At 40.3% G+C, this 15,583-nt stretch overlaps 1 protein-coding gene across 1 annotated transcript in view; it reads left to right on the forward strand.

Annotated features, from left to right (window-relative positions):
* Positions 1 to 1,150: 1,150 nt before the first annotated feature.
* Positions 1,151 to 15,583, forward strand: part of RHOBTB3 (Rho related BTB domain containing 3) — a 61,209-nt gene continuing 46,776 nt past the window's right edge. The window contains exons 1-3 of the mRNA XM_023212184.3: positions 1,151 to 1,779; positions 1,954 to 2,179; positions 7,006 to 7,192. Of these exons, the coding sequence (XP_023067952.1) occupies positions 1,778 to 1,779; positions 1,954 to 2,179; positions 7,006 to 7,192 (415 nt within the window). The 5' untranslated portion in view covers positions 1,151 to 1,777. The remainder of the gene's footprint in view (positions 1,780 to 1,953; positions 2,180 to 7,005; positions 7,193 to 15,583) is intronic.

Raw genomic sequence — 15,583 nt, forward strand, 5'->3', positions numbered from 1 at the left:
ATTCATCCATTCTAGTGTCTTTGTTTTTGACTTATGGGTTTCTGGAAGAGACTGATGAGAAAATATATTTTCCATTAACCCAAAAGAAAAAGTGATCCTGCATGCTGGAATTTTTAAGGATGGTTTAGGTTCTGGAGACTAAAAGAGAAATCATAGAAAATGCAAAGGGAAATTAGATTTAAAAAAATTAGTGACCACATAAAGAATGTCTCCTATTATATCTTCTCTGAGCACGAGAAACTACTAAACTACTTTCAACTGAGCAATAAGGGCCCATAATAAAAAGCTGTTACCCTAGTTTTTTTACTACCGTACTCAATACCCCCTCTTTTATACCCTCAAAATAGCTCAGTTGAGAAAATAAACAGTCCAATTTTACAGAAGGGAAAAATAAATAGATAAAAGGATAAGCAAGAACTCTTTTCAACACGGAGTAAGGTACTGGTTAGAATTTTAATACTGTATGGAGGAGTCTAACCCCAGAGTAATCCCTGGCCCATTTTGGTGTTAGTAAGTGGATCCCAGTGTTCGTTTGTACTGAGGTAGTTTGAAGCACGTTAGGGATATTCATAGCCTTTACTTCAGTGCATTATTATGAAAGAATCTAAAGTATCTTTGCATTTACATGATTATGTTTTCAGTTGGTCTGCGGAGCTATTATTAAATATGTGTCCATAATGTGTACAGAAAAATCTCCAAGTAAACTGGCATTTAACTCACCAACACATTAAACCCCCATACATAACTTCCTTTGAAAACGATCACACTAAAAATCCCAGCATTTAAAATCCTGAAGTTTTCGCTAAAATACGCTAAATATAGCTCGAAATAGTAAATAATCCCCCCAAGGCGATATTAGCAAATTAATTGGTGTGTGAACAAAGAACCCTTTCTGCAGCGGCATGAATGTTGCCTTTATTTTTTCTCACAAGTATGATTTTAGAAAACAGCTGTAGTGCATGTTGACAAATGACAAAGCGGCAGTCGTGGTAAAGCACTTTCGGTCAAAGCCAAGAGGGGGGGAAATCCGGTTGCTGGGGCGGCACTCGTGCTGGAATCCCTAGCTTCCCTAACCTCCTTTTTCCAGTCCGGAGTGAGCGGGGGCCCCATCGCCCCACCCCCCTTTCCTGGCTCTGGTTACGGCCTTGCGAGTTGAACAAACTTGCTGCAGGCGGATTGGCGGTTGGGAGCTCTCGGGCTGGGGCGTTGTATTTATTAATTTATATTCCGCGGCGCCCCGCGCGGGCCACTCCTTTGTGTCCGGCCGCCGCCACGGGAGCTCCGGGGCCTCGGCGGGGAGCGCGTTCCCCGTGTCCGCCTGACTCCCGGGGCCAGCACGTGCTGAGCCCGGTCCGCCGAGGGGGCGGAGGCCCCGATCTCCCCGACCCCCCTTCTCTGCCTAGGGGAGGAGGAGGAGCAGCGGCAGCAGCAGCAGGAGGCGATAGCTGCCAGCCGAGGAGGCGCGGCGGAGAGGGGACTGCGGTCAGCTGCGTCCACTCGGAGCTGCGCTGCGGTCCCGCGCCCGGCGATGTTCCCGGGCAGTCCCTGAGTAGCAGCAGTTTGCCCCCCGCCCGCTAGCCCGCCCTGGTGTCCGGCTCGCTCGCTGGCTGGCGCGGCCCCGGCCCCGCTCTGCGTCGGCCCCGCCGCGGTGGAGGCGCAAGAGAGGGACGCGGCCGGGGATGAGCGGATTGCGGGTGAACTCGCCGCCCGGGGGCCCCGCGAGGCCGTAAGCCGCTGCTTTTCTCCGAGTCACCGCCCTGCCCTTGGATTTGAGATCATGTACGTACCGCCGCCGTCCTGCCATTGTCTCTCTCCAGCGCGTGCCGTGCTCCCCAGGGACGGGGGCTGGTGCCCATCCTCGCCGCGCGCTGTCCCCCGCACTTCCTGTTCCGAGGAGAGACCCGCGCGCTGACCGTGCTTCCCTTCTCCCCTCGCCCCTCTCTGTCCGTGCAGGTCCATCCACATCGTGGCGCTGGGGAACGAGGGGGACGCGTTCCACCAGGACAACCGGCCGTCGGGGCTCATCCGCACTTACCTGGGGAGAAGCCCTCTGGTCTCGGGGGACGAGAGCAGCTTGTTGCTGAATGCGGCCAGCACGGTCGCGCGTCCGGTGTTCACCGAGTATCAGGCCAGTGCGTTTGGGAATGTCAAGCTGGTGGTCCACGACTGTCCCGTCTGGGTAAGGAACAGCAGCTGCTCCACGCCGAGGCTGAAGAAGCTTTTCTTTCCTTTTTTTCCCCCTCCCCCTTCTGCCCACTTCCGTGAGTGTGGAGTGTCCGCGTTACATGGGTCAAATTTTTAAACATTTTTGAGAAAATCTTTGGTCCTTTGTTTCACTGGGCAGGGGACAGCCCCGTCAGAGAACACTCTTAGGAAGATAGAAGGCCCCAGTGGGAATGTGGAGCACTTACTGGTACACTTCACAACTGTGGGTTGTCCCTTGGTAGGCAGCTGACAGTTGAATGTGCCAACTCCAAGGGACGGGGTCACTAAGTTTCACCAGCAGAAAGCAGTGTTTTTTTATGCCTACCCTATTGGTGATAGTGTAATATTGGTGTTCTAAAAATACAGCCTTCTCAAAGCTCAGCACAGGCAAAAATACTTTTCACTGGGACAGTTCAGAAATAGTTCCTCTGGAAAGCGGAGGAAAAGACAGGGACTGGGAGTTAATTTTAAATGACTCATTTATAGCACTATTGATCTCTGAAAACTTTTAATTTTAATAATGCAAATACTCTTTATGTATTAGCCATTTGTCTTAGTGACTCATAAATCAGAGATAATATTACTAATGTTGCTTGGAAAACTTTTTAAAAATTAAAATTTGTAATAATGGAACAAAATTGTAGTGAAGTGGATAAATTGTAGCCCGATTCTTGAGTGTTTGATTAAGGGAGAAAGGAATTTACTTTCTGACACATACAAGTATTTTCAGTATACAATAACATTATGTTTGAATGTTTTCCTTTAGTCTTATTTGAAAATCTCTGATTCTTTACTGATATTGGAGTTACGTATGTTTCAGCTAAGTTTACATTTAGTAACAGAAGAAAGTTTAGTGCCTGAAAAAATACGAATTGTCATTGTGTGAGATTTCACATTTAAACAGCAATATTAAAAAACTGAATCAGGGCTATAGGAAACTATCATGCCTTTCTAAAAAATGTGTAGAGTGTACTTGGAAAAATTTTTTATGCAAAATTCCATGTAACAGAAAGAAAAGATCACTTGCTTGTGTAAGTTTTCAGTTAAAGAAGAAAGTTATGTTAATTTGGTAAAATAAAAAACAGGCCTTTTCAATTAAGAGATGCTATTAAAACCCTAGTTATGATAGTGATGACGCTGTTCATAAGAAGTATTGATGGAGAGCTTACTGACCAGAGTCTATGCAGGCAAATGAAACACTTCTTTTACTTGGACTCTTTCGTGGTGAAAGATCTTACAGCCTAAAAACATAACGGTTCAACATGCAGTTGAACAAATGTTTGGTGAATAGAGTAAACGTAGGAAAAATAAAATTAGCTGCATTAGGATGTTAGGATTGCTTTCCCTGTATTTAATTTGAGCTGTTAACACTTTCCTGTTTATATTGTTAATTTCACAAACAGCAATGCTTGTGATCCCATACACTTTGTCTAGTAAAATGAAATCTTCCAAATGGAGAAAATAAGCCTCTATAGTACGGATTTTTCCCATATGCTGGTTGTTATGGTTTATTTTGCTAATCACTTTTTGTTTGGTTAGACTCTGGCCCTATTTAAGGCCCCAAGTTTGTAACCCGGTACAATTTGCTGGGTTATAATGATCTTCAGATATGAGATTCCATTTCTAGAGTTGCTCTTTATAAGGTGCTTTTCTTCACTTGGTGGTAAGTAAAGCCCATCAGAGATACTAAAGCTGATTGCATTAATCAACTGTTACTTGACATATTACGGAATCAGAATATTACATATGGCAGAGCAGGTAAAGCATGGCCTTTGATATCAAAAGGATCTGATTTCAGATTCTCACATTGCCATTTCAGCTCTGCGTGTCCTTGTTAAATCACTTACCTTCTCAGCTTTATTTCCCTATCTATAAAATAATCTGCCTCCTAGAGCTGTGCTGAGAAGTGAATGAGAAACTAGCACGCATCAAGTTCTAAGTATAGAGGCTGACATTTAGTAGCTGCTCTATAAGTGGTAGCTAATATAAGAATAAAGTGTTTGTTATAACTTTAGTATAGTTATGTATCACTTGTATTAATACTAAGCAAAAGTAAGATTTTCACAGGTCATTCAAGATGTGTACACCTACAGTACCAGTACACTGGGGCAGCGATGTTCATTCTTCATACATGCAGCCCCACATTCAAGTAAAATAAAATAGTTTCACTGTAGAAATTTGGATTTTTTTTTTAAAGATGAGTTCAATTCTCCAAATATGGCTCCAAGCCTTGTGTTGCATAACCCACTAGAGGAAATCCTGGAACTGATTTACAAGGGGTGGGAGAATTTGATTTCCTTCATAATTCTAGAAATCTTTGGAGTATTTTCTCTTTGACATAGTTTGAGAAGAGATGTGTTGTTGCCTTGAAGTTTAAATGAGATATCTGTGTTTCTCTTCCCTAATTCTCGTCTATAGATCCTTAGCCTTGCCCTGGATCCTTGCCTTAAATACTTGGAACTTTTAAAACAAATGTGCTGCAGATTCATTAGACGTAGCACATTATTTAGTGTGTCTTTCTCTCTTTCCCATCCATTTTTTTGGTGTGGTACATTATTTCATTTCATGTTTCTATATCTTTTACTATTTGTTAAAAATATTCCACAAAAAGCAGTGAGGTAGTTCAATAGATTTACAGTTTTCTTTGCAGGGTTTGAAGCTCTGCTTTGGATTACAAATAAAAGTATTTATAGTCTTCACATCCTCAATCCCACAGAGTTAAAGGTGCCCGGACCCATTTTTTCATAACGTTTTCCCTTAAAGATCCTCCTCTTCCCCGGATACTTCTCCAGTAACTCTGGAATTCTGAACTATTTGGAATTCGAAAAGCAGCTACTTTTGATTTATTCTCTCAGAGTTAAATGGCTGCTTAATATTGGCCCCACTTTTGTTTAGCTTTTTTTCTCGTTTGTCTTCGTTGTTATACTTACGCACTCTGTTATACTTGTATACGTTGAACTTCAACGCTATAACAGAGGCATTTGGAACTGAATAGGCTGTGTGGTTTGGGATTTGGCAGTTTGAGAGTTCTGCTGGGAAGCTTTCCCATTTTCTTGCACTGTGTCCCACTTCCCTTCTCCCCCCTTACACCCTCTACCAAGTTCAAGCCTTGCCTTTGTTGTTTATAGTCCATAGTTTGCCTTTTTTTTTTTTTTTGGTTCTTTTACCTTCCTTCAAAAATACTGTACGCATCCCAGTTTTGATAGGGTATTCATGACAAAAAATTCTGCAGTTCTTGTTACTCTGAGTGTACTTGTGGGAAATGAGTGGCTGGGAGGGTATGGGGAACTGGGGGAGGCACTGATGAGAAGAAGCTTTCTCTGCAGAAGGGCATTGCTGTGTGATACTCCTCCAGAATGTTCCATTGTAGGATAAAAGCTCTGTCATGTAGACCTTGGTTGGCTGATTCAAACACTGTTAACCCTGTTTTAGATTCATTATTTCAAAGTTTGAACTTTCTGAGCTCAACAGATTTTGGACCTGTTAGTCACACCTAGCTATTTTCTTAATCTAGCTTTATTACATCCTAGAAGTATGTACCAAAGGCCACATAAAAGGACAAATGATTAATAGTTAACTAGAATGTGAGAAGAAAACTACTTGTACTTATTTGGTAGTGGAATTAAGATACCTAAAGATATTTTCCTTACATCACTATTCATACAAAAACTTTGAAAAATTATATTTAAAATACCAACCCAGGCCAGGCGTGGTGGCTCATGCCTGTAATCCTACCACTTTGGGAGATCAAAGTGGGCAGATTGCCTGAGCTCAGAAGTTCGAGACCAGCCTGAGCATCATGGTTGAAACCCCATCTCTGCTAAAGTACAAAAAATTAGCTGGAATAGTGGTGCACACCTGTAGTCCCAGCTACTCGGGAGGCTGAGGCACAGGAATTGCTTGAACCTGGGAGGCGGAGGCTGCAGTGAGCCAAGATCACGTCATTGAACTCCATCCTGGGCAACAGAGTGTAAGACCCTGTCTCAAAAAAAAAAAAGAAAAAAAAAATCAAAACATTACATTTTTAAGGAATAGTGTTTGTAGTAAATTACTTATGGCCCCAGTTCTAAATAAATATAAATGTTATTAGCTGTAGCACAAAAGTAAATATTTCAGAACTAGAAGGGTTTATCCTGAATTTTTAATTTATGTAAGCAAAATACATGAATTGAAAATATATTCCTTAGCATGTGAACACCTTGTAATACACAGTATTTCTTTTTTATAAAGGAATTTCTCTCTCACCGGACATTCATACTCTATGTATACAGTACTGTCCAAAGGATGGATGAAGTTGAAAAGTATAGATGAATTTTGAAAATACGAATAAAGTATACAGAACTTCACAGAATTTAAAATGTATTGCAGTTCAAAATACTGAAAATCCTGCCTTGTCTAACTGGGTCACAGGAAAACCTTTGAGGCTTCGTTACTCATACTGTTGCTCTTCCATCTAATGCCATAATGTTATACTTTTGAATTTATGAGGTGATAAAAATGTAGTGTAATTTTAAAACAAAGGGCTTATTTTTAAGTGCAAATAGTAAAAGAGGTTGCTTATTTCATCTGACTCTCAAGAATTCTCAGGTTCTCCTGTTTAACCATTACATAAGTGTGCAGGCTACACGAGTAAGTAAACATTTTTAAAAAGAAGGTTGGCAGACTGCAACACTTTTAATTTTATGTAGTTACTTATTTTAAAATAATTTTTTATGAATTCCAAAAATTAATGTCATAAATTATTTCAGCATTGATTGGAAGATAAGTAGACTAAAGATTGCTATTTGCATTTTGGTTTAGGACATATTTGACAGTGATTGGTACACTTCTCGAAATCTGATTGGGGGCGCTGACATCATTGTGATCAAATACAACGTTAATGACAAGTTTTCATTCCATGAAGTAAAGGATAATTATATTCCAGTGATAAAAAGAGCATTAAATTCAGTTCCAGTAATTATTGCTGCTGTTGGTACCAGACAAAATGGTAAGTATTTAATATTCTCTTTTATAGTGAGCATGCAGATATTGTATATTTTAAATAGTGCTAACTTTATTAATGAATAATAGGGTTTGTTTTTGAAAACCAAAGTGACTTTGGTTCAATGCCAGCTGCTATCACTTCATCATTTGATACGATAAAAAGGCAACAAAGGAGAGGATTATGAACTGCTGTGATTCCACTGGGTGCAAATCCGTCTTCTAAATGGCTCTTCTACAGTAGTGATGGAAGTCAGCAATTGTGTTATTTTGACATATGAGAGGTATTAGGCTGATGCTGAGCCCTAGAAAACTCTTTTTGATGGTCTGAAGGTCTACCCAATTGGGAAGGATAGATTGTTCACATGAAAATGTGGACTTGGGAGCAGGATTTTTAGGTAGATAATAATGAGTGAGCTGGAAACACTGACAGTGCTGCCTAAGAGAAAGGATTGCTTATTCCATGACTGGTAGATTCACTGGGTTTGGGCTACTTCAGCCATTACTGCTGTGCATATTATTGTCAGATACCTTCGGGCCAACTCAGGATTCAGTTTGATTTGGTGGTATTTTACAGATCTTCTTAGTGGAATTTCCTTAGTGAAGCTATTTTAAAATTTTTACTTTTACACATTATTCTAAAAACTTTTAAATTGAGAAATTGCAAAGTAAAGGACATAAAATTTGGTCATCTTAGAGTGCAGCTAAATGCATTTTTACCTATGTATACAGCCGCGCAACCCACACAGATCAAGGCATGGAACATTTGCAGCACTTGAGAACGCTCCCTCATGCCCTTCTCAGTTAATAACTCTCTTCCTCAGAGGTAACTGCTATTCTGACTTCTAACAACATAGATTAGTTTTACCTATTTCTGAACTTGATACCAATGAAATTATACCGTATGTGGTGGTGTCTTAGGTCAGGCTAATTTCAGTTGGCATAATACTTTTGAGATTTGTCCATGTTGTGTTTATCTGTAGTTCGTTCTTTTTATTACTGTATATTATTCCATTGTATGAATATGCCATAATGTATTTATCTATTCTTTTGAGGATGCTTAGGTGGTTACCCAGGAGTGGGATTGTTGGGTCAGAGGGCGGGTATATATTTAGCATGAGTAGATACAAATAAGGCAGGCATGACCCACCCATGACCTCATATCCTCTCTATTTCCTTATCTTTCTTTTTATTTCTGGTCATGATTCATAAAAGAGGTATCCACACTTCCCGAGTCCATTTCCTATTCATTCTTCAGTCCACTACAGTCTGACTTTGACTTTCACAAGTGCACCAAGTTTGTTCTCACTCAGGGTCTCCAGTTGCTGTGGTCTGAATGTGTTCCCCCAAGTTCATGTGATGGACACAGTGTTGGGCAGTGGGACTTTAGGAGGTAATTAGGGCAAGAGATCTCTGCCCTCGTAAATGGATTGATGCTATTATCTCTAGAGTGGGTTCATTATCACGGGAGTGGGCTCCTGATAAAAGGATGAGTTTGGCCCCCTTCTGCCCTCTGTCTTGTGAGCTCTCTTGTACTTCTGCCTTCCACCATGGGACGATGCTGCAGGAAGGCCTCACCAGATGCTGGCACCTTGATGTTGGACATCTCAGCCTCCAGAACTGTGAGAAATAAATTTTTTTTTTTTAGAAATTACCCAGTCTGTGGTGTTCCATTTTAGCAGCACAAAATGAACTAAGACACCATTTATATCCTTGTTAGCCAAATTTAATACACTTTAATAACAATTATCTCTTATTGAAGAGATAAGAGATAATAATAGTTATCTCTTATTGAAATTATTGAAACATACTTCTCCCTCCATTTAATAAAGCTACTGTTTCTTTCCTGGTTCTTCTAACTCTCTGTCTCCTTTACCTTTCTCCCATCTCCCACACACACAGCGGCACCAACATATCGTGGAATTGCTTCTCAGGGTTCCATCCTTTGACTTCACCTGTTCTTACTCTTCAACCAAACCATTAACCTGCTAATCTGTTACCCTGGCTTCTCCTATATAAACACTGATGACTGTTCAGTCTGTCTCTCTGGCTTTAGTCTCACGCCTGACACGTATCTCCATAGACATCATTTTCCTCTGGCCAAATTCCCTGTCTTGGAGAATGGTGCCAATCCTATCCATTCACCCAAACAAGAATCATCCTAGACCCAGCCCAATTCCCCATATCCAGTTGATTAAGAACCCCTTTTGCTTTTATATTTTAAATAAATCTCAAACTCATTACTTTCTTTTCATCTCCGTTGGATTTCACATTCTAGTCATTTAATTATTTGTCATGGTGGCCTTCTTTTTGGTCTCTTTAAGGGATGGTTTCAGATTTTGTAGGGCCTCAAACTTATACAATTTGGGAGGTCCTTTGTAAGGAAAAAACCCCACAAAATAACAGATACATATATGTACAAAAGTAAATATTTAGAATGATAAGTGAAAGCACAGCAAATTACAACTAAAAAAGCTGTTAAATACGATAAACATTTTTAAATACATGTATATATTTTTGAGATAGGGTCTCGCTCTGTTGCCCAGGCTGGAGTACAGTGGCATGATCGTAGCTCACTGCAGCCTCGGCCTCCTGAGCTCGAATGATCCCCTCACCTCAGCCTCCTGAGTAGCAGGGACTATAGGCACATGCCACCATACCTGGCCGATTTTTTTGTAGTGACAGATTTCTGCCATGTTGCTCAGGCTAGTCTCCGTCTCCTAGGCTCAAGCCATCTGCCCCCCTCAGCCTCCCAAAGTGCTGGGGTTACAGGCATGAGCCATCACATCTGGCAACACAACTTTTTAACAGCCTGATACTTCTTCAACTTTTCTTATATTTTTTGGGTGACCATAGTCTTTGGTCATCTCTTCATATGATAACCACTGATAGGTTATGGCTGTGTCCCCACACAAATCTCACACTGAATTGTCATAATCCCTATGTGTCATGGGAGGGACCTGGTGGGAGGTAGTTGAATCATGGGAGCAGGTTTTTCCCGTGCTGTTCTTGTGATAGTTAATAAGTCTTGTGAGATCTGATGGTTTTATAAAAGGGCAGTTCTGCTCATGCTCTTTTGCCTGCTGCCATGTAAGATGTGACTTTGCTCCTCCTTCACCTTCCACCATGATCGTGAGACCTCCCTAGCCATGTGGAACTATGAGTCCGTTAAACCTCCTTTTCTTTATAAATTACCCAGTCTCCAGTATGTCTTTACTAGCAGCATGAGAACGGACTAATACAACCACTTTGTGATATTTTCTATGTAGAGAAGAGAATGATAATCAGTTTTTCTTTCTGCATATTTCTTCTCTTTCCACATCTTTCTGGTCCTGGGCACCAGAGTTTGTGTTGTATTCCTATTTCAGCTCAGGATTCTTGTCATAATACCAAGTAAGTGTGCCCTGTGGGTGGCAGAAACATTTCTGAAAGTCATACATGTATTAGGATAGTTATCACTCAACTATACATGGACGTGACTATAAATCACAAATAGCTAACTAAGCCTAAAGTTAAATTCCCCTTAGCAGCATCCCCAAAATGCCCATAGTTATTCCAGAGCTGCCTGATACAAGATGAAGTGATCTGGAGTGGAAAGAGACAGTAGTCTTGACTAAATATCTTATTTTGCAAATTTTACAAAAGAATATGACCATGTGAAGATATATTGCTTAGGTTCTTCCTGGGGCTTGGAAAGGATCCATAAGAAAAGAGCCTTGAAGCTTGAGCTTCATCAGCTTCATGGTAAATTGGCCTCTGGTGTGCTATTCCTGGTTTGTCTCTTTCTGAAATAAATTCTCTCAGAATAGTCATCCTAGAATACAAGTGAGATCATGGCGCTCAATGCTTGGGATTCTTTAGGAACTTTCTTCTTTGCCTCTTATTTTGCAAAATTTCAAACCTAAGAAAGTTGACAAGAATGAGACATTGAACCCTAGATTTTATAAGCAAGCGCACGCACACTCAAACACACACACACACACACAATTTTTGGCTGAACTATTTGAGAGTAAATTGTAAACGTTATGAGATTTCTTTATTCGTATTTACTTTAGCATATATTATCTCATCATCAATCAAGAAATCTAACATACTATTATATTTTTACTATTATTTAAGATATAATCCATATTTACATTTCCCCAGTTGTTTCTTTATAATGTGCGTTAGAGCTAGGGTTTATTGTTGTTGTTGTTTAACCAATCCAGGATGCAGTTAAAAATTACACATTGCATTTAGTTGTTACATGTCTCTATTCTCTTTTTTTTCTTTCTTTCTTTCTTTTTTTTTTTAGAGACAAGATCTTGCTATGTTGCCTAGGCTGGTCTGGAACTCCGGCTTAAGCAATTCCCCTGCCGCAGACTCCCAAGTAGCTAGGATTATCGGCATGCATTACCACATCTGCCTTCTAATCTCTTTTAATTTGGAGCAGTACTCCCAATGGATTTTGGCGGGGAGGGACCGTGTCTTTTGTAACGTTAACATTTTTAATGAACCCAGGCCCTTTAGTTTCATAATTCCTTTATTTATGATAAATGTGCTTGGAAAATAGTGATGTTTCTATCATTCCTCCTACACTGATACTCTTCTGTAAATGGAGCTTTCCTTTTTCTGTGCTCCCAAATTTTTCTCTTAGAATTACCATGATTCACAGATTTGTATTTTAAATTCAGTATTTTATAATCTGTTCTGATTATTCTTTCAGATGCTCGCATTGTTCCATATTTGCCTAGAGGTAGTCATTTCAAGCTACCTCTAACCAGTTTTTAGCCCCTTCCTTATTTTCTGGCACAAGATATTCAACTCTCAGACTTCGCCTCTCCCAGTCCTAGAATCAGCCATTTCTTTAGGGAATTCTGGTTCCTTCTAGGGGGCAATGATATTTAGAAACCAAGGTCTGGACTCTTAGATGCTCATGACTTTAGGTGTCTTTACTTCTAAGCCCTTTAATTGGCTAGAGCCAGGGATTATACCTTTTCTTTAAATTATGGGCACCGATACCCTTATTTCAGTTCAGTATTTGTATCTCATTTCAATAACTTTTGCTTATAAAATTGTTACCTGAAATACAAGATCCTTCATGATGTAGCCTCTGACTGTTTCTAGAATCTTGCAAGGCACAATTCCCTGTCTTTTGTAACAGTCACACTGAACTGCTTGAAAAACTTTATGTTTTTATTTAGGTCTAGGAAAGTCTTTGTGACTTCAGATATTACCATCCCTCCATTTTCTCTATTCTCTTCTTTTGGGACTCTTGTTAGACTGATGTTGAAATTTCTGGATCTCTTCTCTGTTTCTTTTATCTTTCTTTTATATTTCTTATTGCTTTATTTCTTTGTGTTGCATTATGGTAGATTTCCTTGGCCTTTTCTTCTGGTTCACACGTTAGTTCTGCTGGGTCTGTTCTGCTATTCTGCCTTATTACATTTTTTGTTTCAAAAGCTTTCCATACAAGATCTGTAATGGCTCTTTCATAATTTCTTGTTCCAGTCTTAAGGATGCAAACTTTTGCTTAAAAAAACTCTCAGGGTAATTAATGATACTTAATAATTTGATTTTGATTTGTCTATTAAGTTTGGTTTTAAGACAGCATTGTAAGTCATTCTGCTTGATGAGATTTTATTTTATGGTATGGATGCTTCTTAAACATTGGGTAATTCTTAATTTGCCTACCTTTGCAGTTGACTTTCCTTGTTGGATTGATGCCTTCCTCTTTCTCTGCCCAAGTGCTGTCTGGGGATGGGGGTGTAAGTAGGAAAACACCCAGGATCAACAGGCTTGGCTGCTTCCATGGGGGTTCTCCCACTCATCCCCAGTCATTTGCCTTTGGGCCTCCTCCTCCGTCTTGCTCCCTGCATTGTTGAGCAGAGAGCCCTATGGATGTGACTGCAGTGTGAACCTGTACTCGGAGCTTCAGGAGGCCTCTTTTGTCCTGTGCTGCCTGCCTTCATTCTCTCAGGCACTGCTAGTTTCTGAGCTGATGAGGTTTCCCCTCTAGTTTTTGAATGTTGCTGTCTATTCAGTCCTTCCTGCTTCCCTCTCTCTCTTTCTCCTTCCCTCCCTTCCTTCTTTCCTCCCCTCTTCCCTCCTTCCCTCTGTTCTTCCCCTCCCCCCCATTTTCTTTTTTTTTTTTTGAGACAGAGTGTCACTCTGTCGCCCAAACTGGAGTGCGGTGGCATGATCTTAGCTCACTGCAACCTCCACCTCTCAGGTTCAAGTGATTCTCCTGCCTCAGCCTCCTAAGTAACTGCAATTATAGGTATGAACCACCATGCCTGGGTAATTTCTGTATTTTTAGTAGAGATGGAGTTTCATCATATTGGCCAGGCTGGTCTCAAACTCCTGACCTCAAGTTATCCACCTACCTCAGCCTCCCAAAGTGCTGGGATTACAGGCATGAGACAATGCATCTATCCTCTCTCCCCCTTCTTTCTTTCCTTTCTTCCTCCCTTATTCCTTTCCCCCCTCCCTCTCTCCTTCTTTCTTCTCTCCCTCCTCCCCCCTTTATTTCATCATCTCTGTGATTTGGCAGGGAGGGGAGATCACAGTGTGAGCTTAGCTTTCCATCTTGAAACTGAAAATGAATGTTTTCCTTTCTTCTCACACCCCGTCCTCTGTATATGCTGTATTCTTAACTGTAGTGCCCCTCTACACAGCCCCTGTCATATCAGCATAGCGAATTCACACTTACCTTTTAAATCATTACACTTTCTGTGAAGCCTTCCCTAATCCCCCCCAGACAGTTAACTTTCTCTCCTCTGTTCTGTGGTGGCTTTGGACACCTTTATTTCAGTGCTTATTATGCTATATTATAACTGTTTGCAGTCATGTCTATCTTGTCTCAGTTGACTGTGAGTTTTTTTATCATTTCATTTTTATATCCTTGGTACTTGATGTGTGGTAGGTGCTCACTAAACGTTTATTCAGTGAGTGAATGGTTTTATGGATGATCTAAGTAAGCGAAAAAATCAGTTTCACTAACAAGATGAAATTAATTTGCCATACAAGATGTAATTATAAAGTAATTACAAAGCTAAATCTAGCTATTCAACTCAAGGACCTTTATTGGCTTCCCCCTATCCGTCCCTTGGAATACATGAAGCTGTGCTGGGTACTCTCCTTATAATTCCCTTGCAATTCTTTTTACCTTTTTGTTTGTTTGTTTTTTGTTTTAAATAGAGATGGGGCTGGCCATGGTGACTCATACCTGCAGTCCCAGCACTTTGGGAGGCTGAGGTGGGAGGATCACTTGCGATCAAGAGTTCAAGACCAGCCTGGGCAACATGGTGAAACCCCATCTCTAGTAAAAATATGAAAATTAGCCAAGTGTGGTGATGCACACCAGTAGTTCCAGCTGCTAGGTAGACTGAGGTGGGAGGATCACTTGAGCCAGAGATCATACCACTGCACTCCAGCCTGGGGACAGAGTGAGACCCTGTCTCAAAATAAATAAATAAATACATAAAAATTTAAAAAAATAAAAAAATGGAGATGGGATTTCACAATGTCGACCAAGCTGGCCCCCAACTCCTGAGCTCAAGGGATCCTTCTACCTCAGCCTCCCAAGTAACTGGAATTAAGCACATGCCATCATGCTCAGCTTCTTGAAATTCTTTTTAAAATTAAAAAGAATTCAGCAAATATAGTCCAGTCTCATTTCTTTCGTTTGTTACCCATGTTTTTGACAACCTTGACCCTATGGATATCTTCATCATATTTGGCTCAGAATAAATTTTCAGCTTGTACGAAATATTGTGTCTATCTTGAGAAGAGATTTTTTTTTTTCAGAATGTGCTTAGAATGTATGCATTGCTTTAAGCTCTCAAAGACAGTCATCCTTTCAGTTATTTTTGAAACTCCAGTAGAGCCTGGTCCTTTACTAGGCTAGAATTTTTAAAAAGAATTTCTAAAACTTCTAAGCAGTGGCAGTGTTATAAGAATTAACTTACAGGTTCTCAAAGCCACTACTGTTCAAAGAGATGTTACCCATTTGGATGTCAGAGTTACATTGTGCTTGCTTTAAAAAAAAATAGCATTTTATGATAACATCTTAAGCATGTAAGGGAAAAAAAAACTATAATGTTAGCTAGAAGTGTAGCACTGATTAAGTCACATGACCATGCGGCACCACAGTTTAAAATTAGTTTGGTTCCTCTGCTTGTTTCTGATTAAATGGTTAATGTAAATTAATTTAATTCAGAATTGGTTCTCCTGCTATAACCAATACAAGTCAGACTTCTACTTGGAATCTTAGATCGTATAGCTGCTTGATATTGAAGAATATAGGAATGGTTCAAAAGAGAACCACAAAGTAACTATTTAGAAACAAAAGCCTCTCTAGAAGGTTTTAAGAAGTAAGATTTTAGAATCCAGATAAAGGGTAAGTAGCTAAGTTTCA

This window comes from Piliocolobus tephrosceles, chromosome 4 (genome assembly GCF_002776525.5).
Source record: "Piliocolobus tephrosceles isolate RC106 chromosome 4, ASM277652v3, whole genome shotgun sequence".
NCBI lineage: Eukaryota > Metazoa > Chordata > Mammalia > Primates > Cercopithecidae > Piliocolobus > Piliocolobus tephrosceles.